General features: G+C 38.9%; 1 protein-coding gene across 2 annotated transcripts in view; it reads right to left on the bottom strand.

Annotated features, from left to right (window-relative positions):
* Positions 1 to 17,828, bottom strand: part of GUCY1A2 (guanylate cyclase 1 soluble subunit alpha 2) — a 151,491-nt gene that overhangs the window by 46,018 nt on the left and 87,645 nt on the right. For both annotated transcript variants that reach the window (XM_065678665.1, XM_065678666.1), the window contains exon 6: positions 2,300 to 2,443. In XM_065678665.1, the coding sequence (XP_065534737.1) occupies positions 2,300 to 2,443 (144 nt within the window). The remainder of the gene's footprint in view (positions 1 to 2,299; positions 2,444 to 17,828) is intronic.

Here is a 17,828-nt window from a genome sequence, read left to right as displayed (position 1 = left end):
TGTTTTACTGGGCAGACACACATGTGAGAGGAATGCTAGACTTAATAGATTTTAAATCAGATCAAGATGCTGCTGTGAAAGACAAGCTTTTAAACACAATTCACCAGTCTAGGTACAAAAGTAACAACAACAGTCTATGATATCACCATCCCTTGTCCTGAAATCTATTGCACCTAAAATTGAGGACAGAACAACTAATACCCACTGAGGAGCTTCTCAGTACCTCTACTTTCAGCTTAAGTATGACGAACCGACTTTTTTCTTCTGAATTCTAAAAGCAGTTTATTAGTACTTTTGAAAATATTTGATTATTCCCAGCATTTTATTCCCTGCAAGCATTTTTCCTTTGCACTTCCTTATTGTCTTTTTTTAAAGAGTTTGTTATGCAGCCACTGAAATCAGGAGAAATTTTCTGAAAAGGTTACAGGTGGAAATGAAAAAAGTCACAAACTGTGACTCTCAGAGTAAACCATACACCTTCAAAATTTCCCTATATTTGCAGCAATCACTCAAAAGACAGTGAAAAGATGGAGGAAGACAGCTTTCCCAGAATGTGACAGAGTAGCTTGAATGTATTAATCAGCTATAGACACTGAAAAAATAGAGAAATCATCAAGCAATCTAGAAAATCTATTTTAATAGGATTAAATTAATACCAGCTTGAAAACACTATGTCTTCTGTATCTTCAGACATTTGTCTTCTAATGCTTATTCTGTGTTTGATGAATATCCACATAAAGCTTTAAAAAGTTTCTTCTAGATCCATAGTCCCAGACATTTTTCAGTAAGTTATTCTTTTGAATATGTGGACATTTTTCAATAATCAAGTAAGTATTTTATGTTGACATTAAAAGAAAATTATTAAAAAAAAATAAAATTTATCATCAGCAGCATTGATGCATAAAATAAAAATATTTCATCCAGAACTCAATATATTTGCATTTGAATATTGTGCTTCCATACTGTACTTCATAGAATTTCTAGCTAGGAATTTCTAGCACATTTACCCTCCTCGGCAAAACAATTCATTTGGATTAAATATTTCTTAATTCACCATACATAAAGAATTCAAGGAATATAGTTCAAGATATGACCTAACTAATAGAAAAAGAAGAGTTGGAATGCAGAATTTGATTGCCCAAGGAGCATCATAGTAACATTCCTGAATACATATTTAAAAATTTTACCTTCTTTCTGTCAAGTTTTAAGCTTTCAAAACAGTCTTTCAGTATTTGGAGAAAAAGAAAAAAAAAAAAGAAAAAAAAAATCAGCAGCATCCTAATTTTTTAACAGACATGAGGAGTATCAGTTTACACAGTGCATTTCAACTATGGTGTAAATCATCCCATGGGAAATCTGTCCAGCCTTCTCATCCATTCTCATACGGCTTTTGTTACATTCTTTAGACAGTGTTGAATAATTGCTCTACATAATAGCCACATTTTCTTTGAAAACAAAAGGGAAAAACAACTCAACCACAAATAGGAGTACACTTAATGAAAACAATGTGTAATCTAACCCTTGAAAAAGAAAGGCAAATATATATCTCCACGTTTTTTCTTCCGTGCTAAATTTCCATCTCCGACCTAAACATTACCAATTTCAAATATTAGAGGCTGCAAAGTTGATATAAGACTAATAAAAGCAGAACACCACTGGAACTTTAAAACGGTACAAACAGACATGGTGTTTTCCACTTCCTGCTATCTCCTACACCAGACTAGGATAAGAAACTGGAGTAGCGTGGGAAGGAAGCACATTACAACTGAGAAAAAGCACCCAGTCTACACATTGTTCTTTTATACAGGTCAATAACTATTCAGAAAAGAGGCATGTGGTCCCTTAGAGCCACAAAACTCTGAGTGCCCCTACCCTAGTACTGAAGTTCAGATCAGGAGGCTACTTCCAAACTGTATTTCCCTATTGTCATTGCATACTGTATTTTGGCTTATAGCATGAGACAGTCATGGATCATGCGAATTTTCTTCTCCCACTAAACTGAATTGGAGGAAGAGCATTGGGAGTGCATTTAATACCCTCCAGCCACAAACATGCATTCAACACATTTGACAAGGTGACAGCTAGTCTGTGTGGTCTACTGTGCTTACTAAAGTAAGGCATATCTTACATGATTGCTGATGGGCACCAGTGAAATATATGTCCATTAAAAAAGACTGTGATATATTGATGCAATTTTAAATTCTTCTAGCAGTAAAAAAAATTCAACTGACAGAACATGACAGAATAAATCAGGTCTATGTACCTCAGACTACCTAAGAATAAAGAGCAAAGCTGTTACCTTAATAGGGCTCCCATCCGGAGTAAGAACCTCTTCTGAAAGCTCCATCATCTTCAGTGCCATGAGGGCAATGGCTTTAGCGTGACTAAGGCTTTTCTTATGGAGCCCTGCTGCAACACAGTACGCATCACCTATTGTTTCCACCTGCAGCAATCACACAAATCAAATGTTCAAGTATGATAATGAGAAGATAACCCTATCATTACTTATCTGCAATCAAATATCATTGCTTAAAATGTGTGAGCAAAACATCCATAAAATAAGCAATTAGACAACGAAGCATAATTACCTGAGTTTGCAAACAGGTGTAGTCAAAACCTGACGTGATTGCACAGTGGTTCATCACCATTATAACCAAAGAAGATCATTACATCTAGAACAGTGTATGCCATCAGCTGAGAGATGACAATATTTCCCCATAGCAGTAATACAGAAAACTCTGTTTTCCTAAATGAGAAACTGCTTACAGCTTTGACACCATCCTGGCTGATTTTGCTGTTGGGTAAGAATAGCACCACATGATTATAATTCATAATTATTATTTGCTCTGCTTGAAAATTATATCAGGAAGAGAATTAGAGAAAGCAAAACATCACCATAAAAACCAGTGAAGAGTCTATAACTTCTCATTAGCAGGTAGCTTTTCCTAGTATAGGGATAATTTTCAAATAAATAGATGCTACTGCTACATACTTTTGGCTGTACCTGTCTCTGTTATTTTCAAATAAGAATTGTGACCTGTCTCTACTACGCAGGCTACCTGACTGAATTTCCTACCTTCAGGCATCAAGTTCAGCGGTATGATCCCTCTGGTCTTTTCAGACAGGCCTTATCTCTCTCTTATCCTTTATTTCCTTTGAAGAAAGCTGTCCCTCAGGAGCAAGCGAAAGCAAAAGAAATTACAGGAGCCCACAGGATCTGGTTAAAGGCAGCCTGAGAAATACTGAAACCCTCAAGTTCTGCAGCTTTATTATCAGCATTGTTTTGCACTCTGCTTGCCCACACAGTTGAAACATGCTCTGCACACAGTCCGTTAACACATGCCCAAGCAGACTCAGTCCTCACAGATTCATCCGGGTTTAGCTGTGCAACTAATCTGGCTTTCACCCTGCCCACAATGCTATAGGAATGCCTGTAAAGGCTTCAGCAAAGATGTGTGTGAGAAGAAAGCTTGCACTGAGGAAGGAGTTGTTCAGGGAATAAATAGAGCTTCTTCTTCTTTCTGCAGGGATTCTACTTATATTAGTAGATAGAGCTCTTCTCAGATTAATTGCCAGAACTGGAAATAGAAACTCAAAAACTAAGCATTACAGGTAAATGTACCCAGCGCATGAATCTAGAGCAGCAGTATGAGCAAATATTTCCCATCATCAAACCTACAGAACCTGCTACAAGTCCATTGCCAAGTTTGGCACCTTATCCTTTCCTGCTGACTGTGCAGGAGGATATATGTAACAAGCTGAGGGTTTCTCAAGAACTGAGAGCTGAGACAGCTGTTAGCACTCCCTCATCACTTTTGGAAGCTCCTCATAGTGCTTGTATAAGAAAAAACACAGGAGCAATCAATACTGCTGCCTGCCTCCTGTTTTATACATGCCGTATCTCAGGATCTCTGTCCACAAGAAGTAGAGTTGCCAACTCCCTGCAGTTTAGGAAGTTGTCTTTCCAAAGACAAGTGGACGGGCAAGTATATTGAAATGGCTGGTGAAAAATGTAGAACTAGGGAAGAAAATACATGGGCATAGTGAGAAAAATATCAGAAGTTAAAAAAGACACTCTGGATGGCTAAGAAATAGATGCTAAATATATCCCTAAATCAGAAGGAAGAATACTAGCAATCCATTGTCATTCTTAAAACCTATGGACGAATATAACCAGTTTGAATAGAAATAAAGCAGTTGCTACAAAAAGAGCTGAATCAATGATGTGAAATACAAAAATTAAATACAAATGTTGAATAATTTAATTTCAGAATAACTTTTCCACTAGAGATAGTTGTATTACACCACTGTAAGCAAGTACAGACCTGGGACCATATCATGTTCCTGAAATGTTCATGCGAAACAACTTATTTTCTTAGCTTATTCCCATTTGGAAATTTCCATAGCTGTGTAAACTAATTTAACGGTTAATTTGTATGCACTGAATGAGTAGCATGATTGAAGTTTCATTGTACGTATCTGTGTACTGCCAGAAAAATTGGACCTAAGCTGCCTCATGACTTTCAAGTGCTTGTCCCTATGAAGCTCCTCTGACAGTAACACCGGAAACCAGGGGAATGGTTAGGACTGTTGAGACCATCCTGGTAGCTGAAACTGGATGTGAAGACAACTGGTAAGGCTGTCTAATGGTTTATTATTCTGTGGCCCTGTTTTCAGTCATTACTAAGATTTTCCCAACTAAGCATTTAAGCTGAAATTTCCATGCTGAGTATCTACCAAACTTTAACTTTGGCTCAGTCCTCCTTTAAAATTAGATTTGACAAATTTTCCAATTTTCTCCACAACTGCTTTTTTGGGGTCTCTCTCTTCGCTCTTCTCATAAGCCCACTTTATATATTGGAAGGCCACAATAAGTTCTTCCTGGAGCCTTCTCTTCTCCAGGTTTAACAATCCCAACCCTAAGCATTCCCTTATAGGAGAGGTACTCCATCCTGCTGATCAATGCTGTGGCTCTCCTCGGGACCTACTCTATCAGGTCCATGCCTTTCTTGTACTTCGTACCCAAGAGCTGGAAGCACCATTCCAAGTGGGGTCCCAGAGTATGGGGGGAGAATCACCTCCCTTAACCTGCTGGCCATATATCTTTTTATGCAGTCCAGAATACGGTTGGCTTTCTGGGCTGCAAGTGCACATTGCCAGCTCATGTCTACCAATATCTGCAAGTCCTTCTCTGCAGGGCTACTCTTAACCCATTCATACCCCAAACTATATTAATTTTGGGATGACACTAACTGGGGTGCAGGGCCTTGCACTTGGCCTTGTTGAACTTCATGAGGTTGTATTAGGACGTTAAAATAGAAAAAGCGATGAGAGCAATACAGATTTTCATTGCATTTTAGAATTTCAGGCTGGGCCTGTCAGTGAGTCAGATGTGCATGCAGAAGAAGGGGATTTCACATGTCTTGGCTTAGGAGCAAGAATTGGACCAGAAAAACAGAGCACTGCTGATAGCTCACACCCAGCTATCTTCTGGGTAGATCCTGGCATCCCTCTGCACACCACAGACCAACTTACTCCATAAATATTCAACTAAATGCCAACGGAATTAAGAGAAAAAGAACATACTAACCAAGGTTGCTAAAAATAGCAGCAGTCAGATATGTTTCACACTCTTCAAGATGATGAAATGAACATGAGCCGGCTTCAGTGTGCGCTCGCAGCCCAGAAAGCCAACCGTATCCTGGGCTGCATCAAAAGGAGCGTGACCAGCAGGTCGAAGGAGGTGATCCTGCCCCTCTACTCTGCTCTCGTGAGACCTCACCTGGAGTATTGTGTGCAGTTCTGGTGTCCTCAACATAAAAAGGACATGGAACTGCTGGAACAAGTCCAGAGGAGGGCCGTGAGGATGATCAGGGGACTGGAGCACCTCCCGTATGAAGATAAGCTGAGAAAGTTGGGGCTGTTCAGCCTGGAGAAGAGAAGGCTGCGTGGAGACCTCATAGCAGCCTTCCAGTACCTGAAGAGGGGCTATAAGGATGCTGGGGAGGGACTCTTCATCAGGGACTGTAGTTACAGGACAAGGGGTAACGGGTTAAAACTTAAACAGGAGAAGTTTAGATTGGATATAAGGAGGAAATTCTTTACTGTTAGGGTGGTGAGGCACTGGAATGGGTTGCCCAGGGAGGCTGTGAGTGCTCCATTGCTGGTGGTGTTCAAGGCCCAGTTGGACAGAGCCTTGGGTGGGATGGTTTAGTGTGAGGTGCCTCTGGACATGGCAGGGTGGTTGGAACTAGATGATCTTGAGGTCCTTTCCAACCCTAACTATTCTATGATTCTGTGATTCTATGATAGGCAGTAATGAAACTCCAGAGGAAATCTCTATCATGTGATAAACCAAATTCTGAGGGTTTGACATTGCAATGTGACTATTACAGTGCATTATTAGTAATATATTTGATTTTTATATCCTTCTTAGATACATATACAGGAAAATGTATTTTGCACTAAGGTTGGAAAACATTATCCTGCTTCTTTTAAAAAATATATATTGTTTTGAATATTTCAACAATTCTTGTATACGATTGACAGTTTAAACTTTATTAAGATTTAGTACATTTTTGTTCTAGTTAAATTATGGTTTCTTACTGCTCTTAATATTTCTAGCCACTCACTGATAATTTGACATACTCTTACCTACTTTTCATCCCCTTTTGCTGATTTATCACGTCCAGGGTCACTGGAGCTTTCATTAATTGGGAATTAATACACGCACTGTTGAACAGAAGTGAGGATGAACTTAGATTTCAAAATTAGAATAATCTATTGAAAAATGTAGGATATAAGTTTTATTCTTCATTAACAAACAAGTCAGGAAACACTGCAGCTACTTACACTGCTTTAGAAAGGCCTTCTCTAAAGCCTGCTATAAACCCAGGTAAAGCCGTTGGAAATGCCCAAAAGATTTTCAGTCAGGCCATCAACAAATCAGACATTAGGATTCGTAATCAATTGAAGTAGTTGTGTGTACTCTACAAATCAGAAAAAGCTTCTTGGTAGACATCCTGATGCTGCTGAATATTGTAAAGTGACAATGATTAAGACTTGCAGCAGGAAGCAAACAAAAATATCTTCTACTTTTGGGAAGTCATTTTCTACATACCCAAATTCTGTTAGTCCTCAGTAGATACTATATGTCTCTTTTAGACATGAACAGTACTTATTATAGGATTTTAATTCTAAAGTTATTGTATTATAGACACATTCTTATTTTATACCAGTTTTAGGTGGAATATGATTTTCAGATGAATCTGGCAGTCAGAATGCAATTTCTCCATTTCCAGTGTGTCTAGAGAACAGAGGTTAATAAACTTTCCCCCGGGCAGCTCCAACAGGTCTCTTCTAATTACCAATAGCTAAACTTGGTGTTATGCTATGTTACTTAACTGAGAAACTGGAAGTTGTAGCTCAATGACGTTCTCCAGGTACAAAGTCAGGGTGTTGACTCAGTGACAGTTTAGAAGAGAAAATGTGGTGTATCGAAATAACACCACTTCTTCTTTACTCTTCCTTGTGAATGCATGAATATGCACCAGGCAATATGTATATGAACTTCTAGAAGTAATGAAGTAACTGAAGTGTTACACTTCATTTCTCAGGGTTGCACACACATGGGGAAACACCATTTTGTAAGTGAAACCTGTAAGGGCAAATTTAAAGATTTTTGTCTAAAAAGTTCAGGAATCCTAGAAGTCTCAGGAATCGTAACTTTTTCAAAGCACAACTTGGAAATAAACATTAAAAATGTAACTATGTGGGACACTCCTGTGGCAATTCTAATCTGAAATTCCTACAGCAATAAGAAACATTACATCCATTGAAAGAAGTAGCTGGAGGGAGAGCTGGCTCTAGTTTTAGCCCTGTCTCTTTCAGCAGGCTTGCTGTAAAAGCCTGATACATAATTTGTGTTATAACTGTCACAGTGGAATACTCCTTACTGTTACTTTCTTTTTCATTTTTTTCCACATAAGAGCCATAAATGTGTTTATTTTATGGGTTGTTCCTTTTTTAATGGGTTAAATTATATTCATCTCAAGAAGGCTTCTTTGCTTACGATCAAAACCAAATACGTAAAAAAAGACTCCAAAGGGTTTAAAAATTTGAACATTTATGTCTTCCTTCAGGGGGAAAATCCGCCCTTAACAGCAAGTCCCTTGTAGATCCTTCCCCTTCCTCTGAAGACTACTTGTGTACTCTTGTTCCAATCTCCAAAATACTCATGGCAGTGCCTAGGTGTTTATTATCTTACTCCTAAGGATTATAATATTTAGTAGCTATTCATCCTAAAATACTCTATGCCACTGTCTCTATGGACTGTTAAATGCTTTTTAAATACTTTTTTGTAAAATAAATAAATTGGAAATAAAAAATTGTATTGTCTTCACTATAGAAATAAATACCATTAGAATATTGTCATACATAAATAAGAGCCCTTAATACAGGTTGAACTAGCGATTTTAGTTTGAGTTGGCTGTCCCATTGAGATAAAATTAACCGCTAATGCAGCCCTTCTCAAGCCAAATCCATTCAAGGGACATTCATCCTTCAGCACTTGCCTGATATATACACATATATATATATATTTAAAGACCAGATTTTTCCTTGGTTTTTTTCCTCACAAAGCACAGGGAAAAAAAAATTACAGTGCAATTCTGGATGAACTGCAGGACAGTCCCATGTACCTTGAAGTTATACAAGTGAATACAGGATTACTTTGGAAAGTAAATACATAAGTATTGCATAACCATCCTTTGCTCAAGGATGCTTTTCCTTTAGAAAAGAAAACCTTTCAGTGGTACATGTATGAGGAAAGACATTATGCTGTCCAAAATTTATTTGGTTTATTCTATCAGCATGTATAGATTACCCATATCACACATACAGACTTCACATAGAATAATTAAACCCAGCTATTCTTCAGCCATGTCTTGATTCCTTATCTTTCTTTTATAGAGTAACAGATATTTCTTCAGATTCAGTTGATTTTGGACATGCATCAAATCCTGCTTGTGGTCTCAAATGTTTCTGTTATTATAATCACCCGAAATATTTATTTCTGCTGAAGTAAGTACTGGTTCATAATCATTATAATTTGAAGTTGGCAGGAAAACTTGGAGTATTAAACTGTTTCTTTATGCTCCACACCCTGTTTACAGCCACAGTATACAAAGTGTATATGCTATATTTAGCTGAAGAGAAGCTTATTACTAGACTGCTTCTTATCACTTCTGAGGAATCTGCCAATAGCCTGAAACTCTGCTAGTGCTGGGAGATAGTCTATAAAATTTAATTTTATAGAACTGAAATAATAACAAACAGCTGTTGCAATGATACGAGTTTCCTCTTAAAAAGCTTGAGACTGATAAAAAAATAGAAATAAGCAGCAGGGAAAAGAGCTTAGCTATCACACTTCAGTGGTCTTCTTCCGTACTTAACTTTTCCCACTGAGAAAACCATTCCTTTAACTGGTTTGGGTGTGGGTTTTTTCCCCACAAAGAACTTTATTCTCCATCTTAAAATTCTTGCCTCTCCTTTCACCTGTTGTCAATGCATGTTTCCCCTTTCCTCCACCAATACAGGCGCTGTTCTAGGTGCATGCAATCTGTATTGATCAGTTAGCACCTTTCAAAATACAATATGCAAGGAAACTATCTAGAATTCAACTGAGTAAGTATGTTTCTCTTTTCTAACAAAATCTATGCTTCTTTTCCTGACAATAACATTACTTGCACTCTGATCAAGCCCACAGTTGATACCACACTGGGTGGGACAGTCTGTTTGCCATCCTAAGGGACGTAAACAGACAGGATAAGTTGGCCAGCAGGAAACCTAAGAAATTCAACAGGGATATGTGCAAAGTCTTCCCCCTGTGAAGGAATTTCTCTGGAACTGATACAGCCTGGGGCCAAATTCTGAGGAGCAGCTCTGTGGGAAAGACCCCGGGGGTTCTGGTGGGCACTTGGGCCAGCAGCACATCCTCAGAGCAAAGATGGCCAATGATAGCCTGGGCTGTATGAGCAGAGACTGGGGAAAGTGGTTATTCATTCATTAGATGCATTCATTCAGTTTAGGGCCCCTCAGTACAAGACAGAGGTCAATAAACTGGATCCAACTCTGTGGAGGGCCATAAAGATGCTGGGAGCTGAAGCACCTGCTCTGTGACAAGAGGCTGGGGTAGCTGGGCTTGTTCAGCCTCTGGACAAGCAGAGACGGCTTCAGGGGAACCTAAGAGCAGCTCCAGTGACTGTGGGAGGTCTTTGAGATGACAAGGTGGGCTCTTAATCCATAATCCTTATGCGTTAGGAAAGAGGGAAGCCTGTGAAACTTACTGACCGTAAGGTATCACTCAGATAAAAAGAACTTTCCAAGTTTTTAAAGAATAATCAAACATTTCTGCAGACAGCGAGGATTTTAATAGATGCTTCAACAAATACAGTGATAAAGCACATAACCCTTGTATTTTAGGGCATAAATCTCAAAATGACAATGCTGGAACAAAGTCTGCCACATGTACCTGACATTTCGTAAGTAGCTCATGGGGCTTTTTGTACTTCTTCAAATCTCCATGTTCAATACTGCCAAACACAGACCATTATAATTCACTAGCTATGGCAGTTTCTGCTGTAATCCAAACTTTCGCTATTTGCTACACCCTGTTTCCCAATATACCTATTAGCTATACTGATTTTTTTTTCTTTGTATTTTATTATAGGTAACTTTACTGCTCAGTTGAGTCACAGTTGCATTGTTTGGGGCTGCAACACTACAGTTTCCCTGGTGATCATCCAGCAGATTAGTATCTGCCAGAATGTCAGCCTTTCTTTATTGTTCTCCAGTGATCATCAGTAAAATTGCCACCACAGTTTCCATGGTTGATGAAATGCTGTTAATATTTCTCTTCTTAGCTAAAAGTGAATAGAATCAGCAGTAATGTTAAGGACCCTTGAATACTCCATTGCATCTTACAGTCAATCCTACATGTTATTGATTGTTTCAATGGAAGGGAATAATAGATATTTTTTTGGACCACAATCATCATATTCATTTGCAAAAGTCATGAAAAGTCAAGCTTTGAATTAATCAGTAAAGTATTTTAAGGAACCCTACTGAAAGACAGCGCAATATTCATGTTCTGTGGTGATGGGAGTTATTCTAGTGCCAATATAACAAAAAACAATTAACTTAGGAAAGAAAGAACTTGGGTTGATGCTGATTGTATGACAGAAATTAAAATGCAGTGAAACTCAATCGAAATGCGCTCTGCATTAAAAAACATAACATGGTATAAAACTATGTAATGTGATTAAATAACTAAAACTAAAGCATGCAAGAACTAGATGGCACAAGCAGGAAAAGGAAATATTTCAACCGTATAGGCTGCAAGTTAGTAAGATGTAGACTACATGGGTGAGACTCAGCTCACCTAACCAGAGATGTCTCTAATATAGTAATCCGAATATGAATTATTCACTCTCAATTCTTTCCATAATCCATGAAATGAAATGAACTCTAGCAGTCATCTGACCTATGCTAAGCATCTCCTTCAGGAAAAGATGAATCTCAGACTAAAAGTGATTCACACTTACCCTATAAAACCATACTTACCTCTGCTGACTGTGAGAATAGTCTAGATGACTACTTCTATGTTATAAATAGCATTGTTTCACCTCTATCCCAGAACAGCAGGAGAGAAAGAATGAACAAGACCATGTGAAGAGACATAAGCAGAGTGAATATGGAAGTTCACAGAGGCAGGTAAATCTTAGAAGTAGGACAGTGCAAGTTCTGGGAAATCAAACAGTCCTTCTGGAAAATTGACTTTTAGGTGGACAGATGAGCCTTTCTACACTCCATATGACAGTTTCCACTCTTAGATATTAATCCAGGCTCAGAACAGCATTTACTGGAGAATATGAAGTTTAAGTGATTCTTATGATTACATTAACAAGAAAATCAATGACTTCTAGCTTATTAATTTTGCTTTGAAGACCTGGAAATAGTTTCTTAAGCAACAAAGTCAGGGTATGACCCTAGCTGTCTCTTGGAACAAGTGGCATCCATACTAGTCAACTTGGACTTAGAAAGCATATCTTAGCTTCTTGTACACCTAGGTTGCATTTTCATGGAGCATATGAATATTCAAGGTGGTTTCTTAACTCTCATCCCAGAATGAAGCCAGGATTCAGGATGGGAATGCACCTGGAACTGGAAGCCACAGACTGGGAAGGCTTAGTTTGTGAAACTGTTACCTTCTTATGCATGGCAGACCCTGGGATTTTGGAAGTGCACTACAGAGTGCATGTTCCCGCTCACATTAAGTAACCCCATACGAAAAAAAGATTGAACGAGTGTGTTGACAGCTAGCGCTAAGATACTGTTTGTCAGCACAACAGCAGGATTCTGTTTAGCTCAAAAAATCCTGTATCTTGGCATGCATATTTTGGCATGCAGGTCAGGGATGTTATTAATCACTAAGAGGAGGGAGGGTAGACGTGAACTATTTTGGGCAGCTTATGTTAGAAAGACTTGAACAAGTCACATAACCTAAAACACACATTCTAAGGAGAGAAATGTCAAAGAAACATGCTGGATAGAAACTAGGTAAGTTATTCCACTGAGAGATGAAGTGTGCGTGTCCTTTCTCTGGAGGCAGTAGGTACAGTTCAGAAAAGCCTCCTCTGAGCACAGCCTAAGTATACTTGATCCTGAGGTAACTTCCAGATCTACGTTTGTCTATGTAACAAACAGGGAATACTGACTTTTTTCATATTAATAAACATATGGTTTTGGTTTGTTTTTTTTGGGGAGGGGGGTTATGTTGTATGAATAGAAATTGAAGCTTACTTCTGTTTGCATTTTGAAGTATTCTGTACGTTTTTCCACTGCACAGATTTGGCAGAAAAGCTTTGAAATAGTTGAATCATGCAACACTTTAGAGCTTAACAACATCTGTCAGATTAAATTACTTACACTTGTTGATGAAATTAATTCTACTTGGATACAATATTAATTACAGATTCCAAAAATCTCTGGGATACCTTAAAAACCTCCTGGTTTTTAAAGGTTTTAAAAGTTTTCTAGGTATGATTTGAGAATAAGACTATCTTCAAATGGATCAAAAATCTCCTTCCATTTCTACCTCTCTTAACTTCTGTGTCTCAGCTTTTCAAAATTAACTCCTAAGCAGTGAAATCGTAACCCCTAGTTTCAAGGTAACTCTGCAATGCTTTTATGACACTGCATTCTGCTTTTGGAAATAGTCCAGTATGGAAAGTCCCTCCCATTTGAGCAGGAATGGATTCCAAGTGTCCACCTATGAAGTTCAGAAATCTGGTAAAACTATTTCTTCAGAAGGAATGTCTTACTATATCCCTCAGCCCCTTTCCCAAGAGCCTAATTATGCAGCAATTGCTCTAGGCCTCAGGGCATTTTATTTTTAGTGAGTTTAATGATGCTATATGCTGGCAAATTCAGGAGGATTTTGCAGGAAGTCCTGTATTCAAAGTCTTTCTGTAGCACCTACTTAGTCTTAAGCACAAACCTTTGAGTATCCCATATATGGAGGAACCCTCTCATGTACGCTGTAATAATGTCAATGATTTAGAATCATAGAATAGAATCATAGAATAGTATCAGAGAATAGTAAGGGTTGGAAAGGACCTCAAGATCATCTAGTTCCAACCCCCCTGCCATGGACAGGGACACCTCACACTAAACCATCCCACCCAAGGCTTCATCCAACCTGGCCTTGAACACTGCCAGGGATGGAGCACTCACAACCTCCCTGGGCAACCCATTCCAGTGCCTCACCACCCTAACAGTAAAGAACTCCTTCCTTATATCCTACCTAAACTTCCCCTGTTTAAGTCTGAACACATTACACCTTGTCCTATCACTACAGTTCCTAATGAAGAGTCCCTCCCCAGCATCCTTATAGCCCCTCTTCAGATACTGGAAGGCTGCTATGAGGTCTCCACACAGCCTTCTCTTCTCCAGGCTGAACAACCCCAACTTCCTCAGCCTGTCTTCATACGGGAGGTGCTCCAGTCCCCTGATCATCCTCACGGCCCTCCTCTGGACTTGTTCCAGCAGTTCCATGTCCTTTTTATGTTGAGGATACCAGAACTGCACACAATACTCCAGGTGAGGTCTCACAAGAGCAGAGTAGAGGGGCAGGATCACCTCCTTCGACCTGCTGGTTACTCTCCTTTTGATGCAGCCCAGGATATGGTTGGCTTTCTGGGCTGTGAGCACACACTGAAGCCGGCTCATGTTCATTTTCTCATCGACCAGCACCCCCAAGTCCTTCTCTGCAGGGCCGCTCTGAATCTCTTCTCTGCCCAACCTGTAGCTGTAGCTGGGATTGCTCCGACAATGAGCAGGGTGGTGAGGCATCTCTCTTATGAAGACAGGCCGAGACAGTTGTGACTGTTCAGCCTGGACAGGAGAAGGCTGCATGGAGAACCCCTTCTAGTATCTGAAGGGGGGCTATAGGGATGCTGGGGAGGGACTCTTCATTAGGGACTATAGTGACAGACCAAGGGGTAACAGGCTGCCCTGAATCTCTTGTTTGCCCAACCTGCAGCTGTACCTGGGATTGCTCCGAGCCAGGTGTAGGACCTTGCACTTGTCATGGTTAAACTTCATGAGATTGGCATCAGCCCACCTCACAAGCGTGTCGAGGTCCCTGTGAATAAACGGTACTTGCTGCATAGAATTATTTTCTATTATTTTAAAAGGGGTTTTTACTAATTAAAATAGAGACATTATAAGACTTACAGTTCACATGATGTCAACATCAGGTTTGTTTCTAGTCACAGAATACAGAATAAATACAAAATACAGTGCATAAATGATTTCTCTGTGCTGTAAAGAAGTATGAAAACGGAAAAATCACACCAAATGTGGCTGATGAACAGAAAATGTCCTGACTGGCATTCTTCCTTGTGTGAGGTAGTTGCAAAGCCAAGCAAAGAACTGATTAACAAAATAAGCAAATATTAAAACAAATATGCATAACTTAAGGCACAAGTTTCAGTTTAATGTGACCACCCTTCTCCAGATGTAAGATTGGTCTTAATTTGATATAGGTATACCCGCTATTAAAAGAACTACCGAACAACATCTTCCTCAAGGTTACATAAGTTTTAATGTATCTGTCTTGAAACTCATACATGGCTATTTTCTCTTAACTTACCTAAGTATCCTCCATATTTATTTATATCACATAAGAAATTAAGGTGCAGTCACGAATGCTATTTGAATGAATGAAAAAAAATGCTGCATCTTGGCATGCTCAGGTATATGAAGCATAGCCATATGCTGCCACAGTTGTGCTAGATCTGACACAGTACTGGACTGTTTAGATAGAAATAGCTTAGGCTGATGGAAAGTCAGATCAATTTTCTCCAGTCCCTTAGAGATATTAAAATTTAGAACGTACAAAACTTGACCCAAGAAAACAAAGGATGTAAGTATTAATGGTGGGTTCTACAAAACATAGCATGGGGGAGACGTGTGTTCTGCAACAGGGCATGCTCTTAGCCACTGTTCCCATCCAGCCACTGTGTCTGGGCTTGCTCCTCAATATGCAGGGGGAAGCCCCAGAGAAGGATCCCCTCCATGGTCCTGTTCAAATACAAAGTCAAAATATAGCCAAGGTTCATGCACACATAACTGAGGACTTGGGGAGCACTCCCAGGACCTGCAAGTTGGGAATAGGCTCTAGGTCTCCCAGGCAGATTGAGGGAAATGGAGAGAGATATTTTAAACAAATGTGTGTTCTTCAGGTAAGAGAAAAGTGGAAGGAGAGAGACAAAAGAGAAAGAGAGAAAGAAATAGATACAGGCATGGTATTCCTGAGGAAGAAATTATATACAGAAGCAGAAATCCTATACTCTTTAGAGGATTCTTGAGTGATGAATTCCCTAAAGCAGGGGAACACACACAGATGTTTTAGTGCTTTATGCAGGTCTGTATGCTTATAAAGAAAATAATAACTCTTCTGGACCCCGCGTGTCTGTTGGCTTCATTTGCACATCTCACTAAAGACAAAAAGTGTAAATCCTCCGCAAGGCTGCAGAAAAATGAGTGCTTAAAGTAATGGGAAGTCTAAAATATCCTGGAGCTCTTGGGTGGTGATACAGCAGATCTGCAGTGAAAATCCAAGGACTCTTTTGTGGGTTTTGTTTGTTTGGCTGGGCTTTATTCTTCTAACTTAACCCCAAAATACTTCTGAGTTCCCCCAAAAGATAGGTGCCCCAGCTTTCCCCTAACTTCATACAGCAGTGCAACATATCTGCATGCCAGCAAGTCCACACACAGCCAGAGAGGTTAAGGAGAAAGTCACTATTATAGCCTGCTCAGAGCAAGAAAGGTTCAGGAACCCTCTATGGTGGGACTTCAAAAGAACAGCATGCTGAAGGCCAGTTCTACCAGGCTGGTGGCACCAGAGAGAAAGCAAGCTTCTATTACCCGTTTTGTTCTATTACACATTCAAAACCCACTGACTTTAAATTAACAGGAAGAAACACCTAGTACACTAGTAGTCCCTAAAACACCTGTTCATCTTAAATCAGGTATATTATGGTATTTTATGCGCATCATATTGCTCATATAAGAGTACCAGAATTGTTTACATATTTTAATTGCATTTCATAATAACCTTCATAATAATCTTACAGATGCCTAAGCTGAAGCTAAAAGAATTTGAAAGCTTCTCAGAATGTTTATGTAGCTGCACTGAACTTAGAAGGTTCAAACTGCAAAAGTGATGGAAAGAAGACAAAAATTGTGGCGATAGATTTTACATGAAAACCTGAAGACTGTGTTTTTTAACTGATAAAACATACAGCCGGAAAACTCTCAGAATAGCCTGAAGCTCATGACTCCTCTAATTGCAGTAATCTTTAGTCATTATAGCACCGATAGTAAGCTAAAGAACATATATATGAATATGTACAAATATCAGCTCTCAAGGAGGGATAGTCATAGCACTGAGAAAGTACTGGTATTTTCTGTATAATGATACTGATTTCTGAAACCTAAACTATCAGTGTAAAAATGTAAAGTAGCATTTTTAGAAAATGCGAATTTAAAATTAGGTTCCTAAAAACATTCTATCACAAGCTCAGTATAAACAGTGTTTTTCAGAACTGGTGAGTATCAGTCTCCAGTGATTGCAGAGCAGTCCAGACTTCCCACCTTTTTTTAGTCTCAGGTTTCTAAAGCAAGCAAAAAATAAGGCTGTAGCCAGAGTTAGGTGTATAAAATCAGAAAAAGAAGATCCAACAGGCTAGCTGTATCATTCAGGAAAAATAAAATATCATTCAGTGTAAAGTAAGTGAAATAATGTTGCCAGCAATAATAACCAAAGAGAACTCCAAGGAAGCTGGTAAAGGACTTCAAAGCATGTGTGTGGCACCACTCAGGGATTATCAACTTAGCCACATAATGAAAACGAAAGAAAGAAGAAATTCATGTAACAAGTTTGTAAATTATAACCATAAAATTAACCTGCAGAATTATGTTGTCTTATTCAATAAATATTCAATAAACTTTCAATTAAAATTTTGACAGCAAAGATGTATGGCAAAGACATTTTGGCAGTTCATTAATAAAAACATTTAGGACTATCTGCTTAGATATGGAAAGTGGAACTCGGCACTTCACAGAAAGTGAAGTTTACTGTTATGAGAAAATGTCCAAATGTCTTCAAGGACAAATGCTGCCCTGTCCAGAGAAAGGACAAAGAAACTAACACCTATACAAGAGAGCCTGGTTCTGCCCTATTTGGCTTGACGTTAACCAGC

This window comes from Lathamus discolor, chromosome 4 (genome assembly GCF_037157495.1).
Source record: "Lathamus discolor isolate bLatDis1 chromosome 4, bLatDis1.hap1, whole genome shotgun sequence".
NCBI lineage: Eukaryota > Metazoa > Chordata > Aves > Psittaciformes > Psittacidae > Lathamus > Lathamus discolor.
Note: the sequence above shows the minus strand (reverse complement) of the source record. Positions and strands in the feature narration are given on the sequence as shown.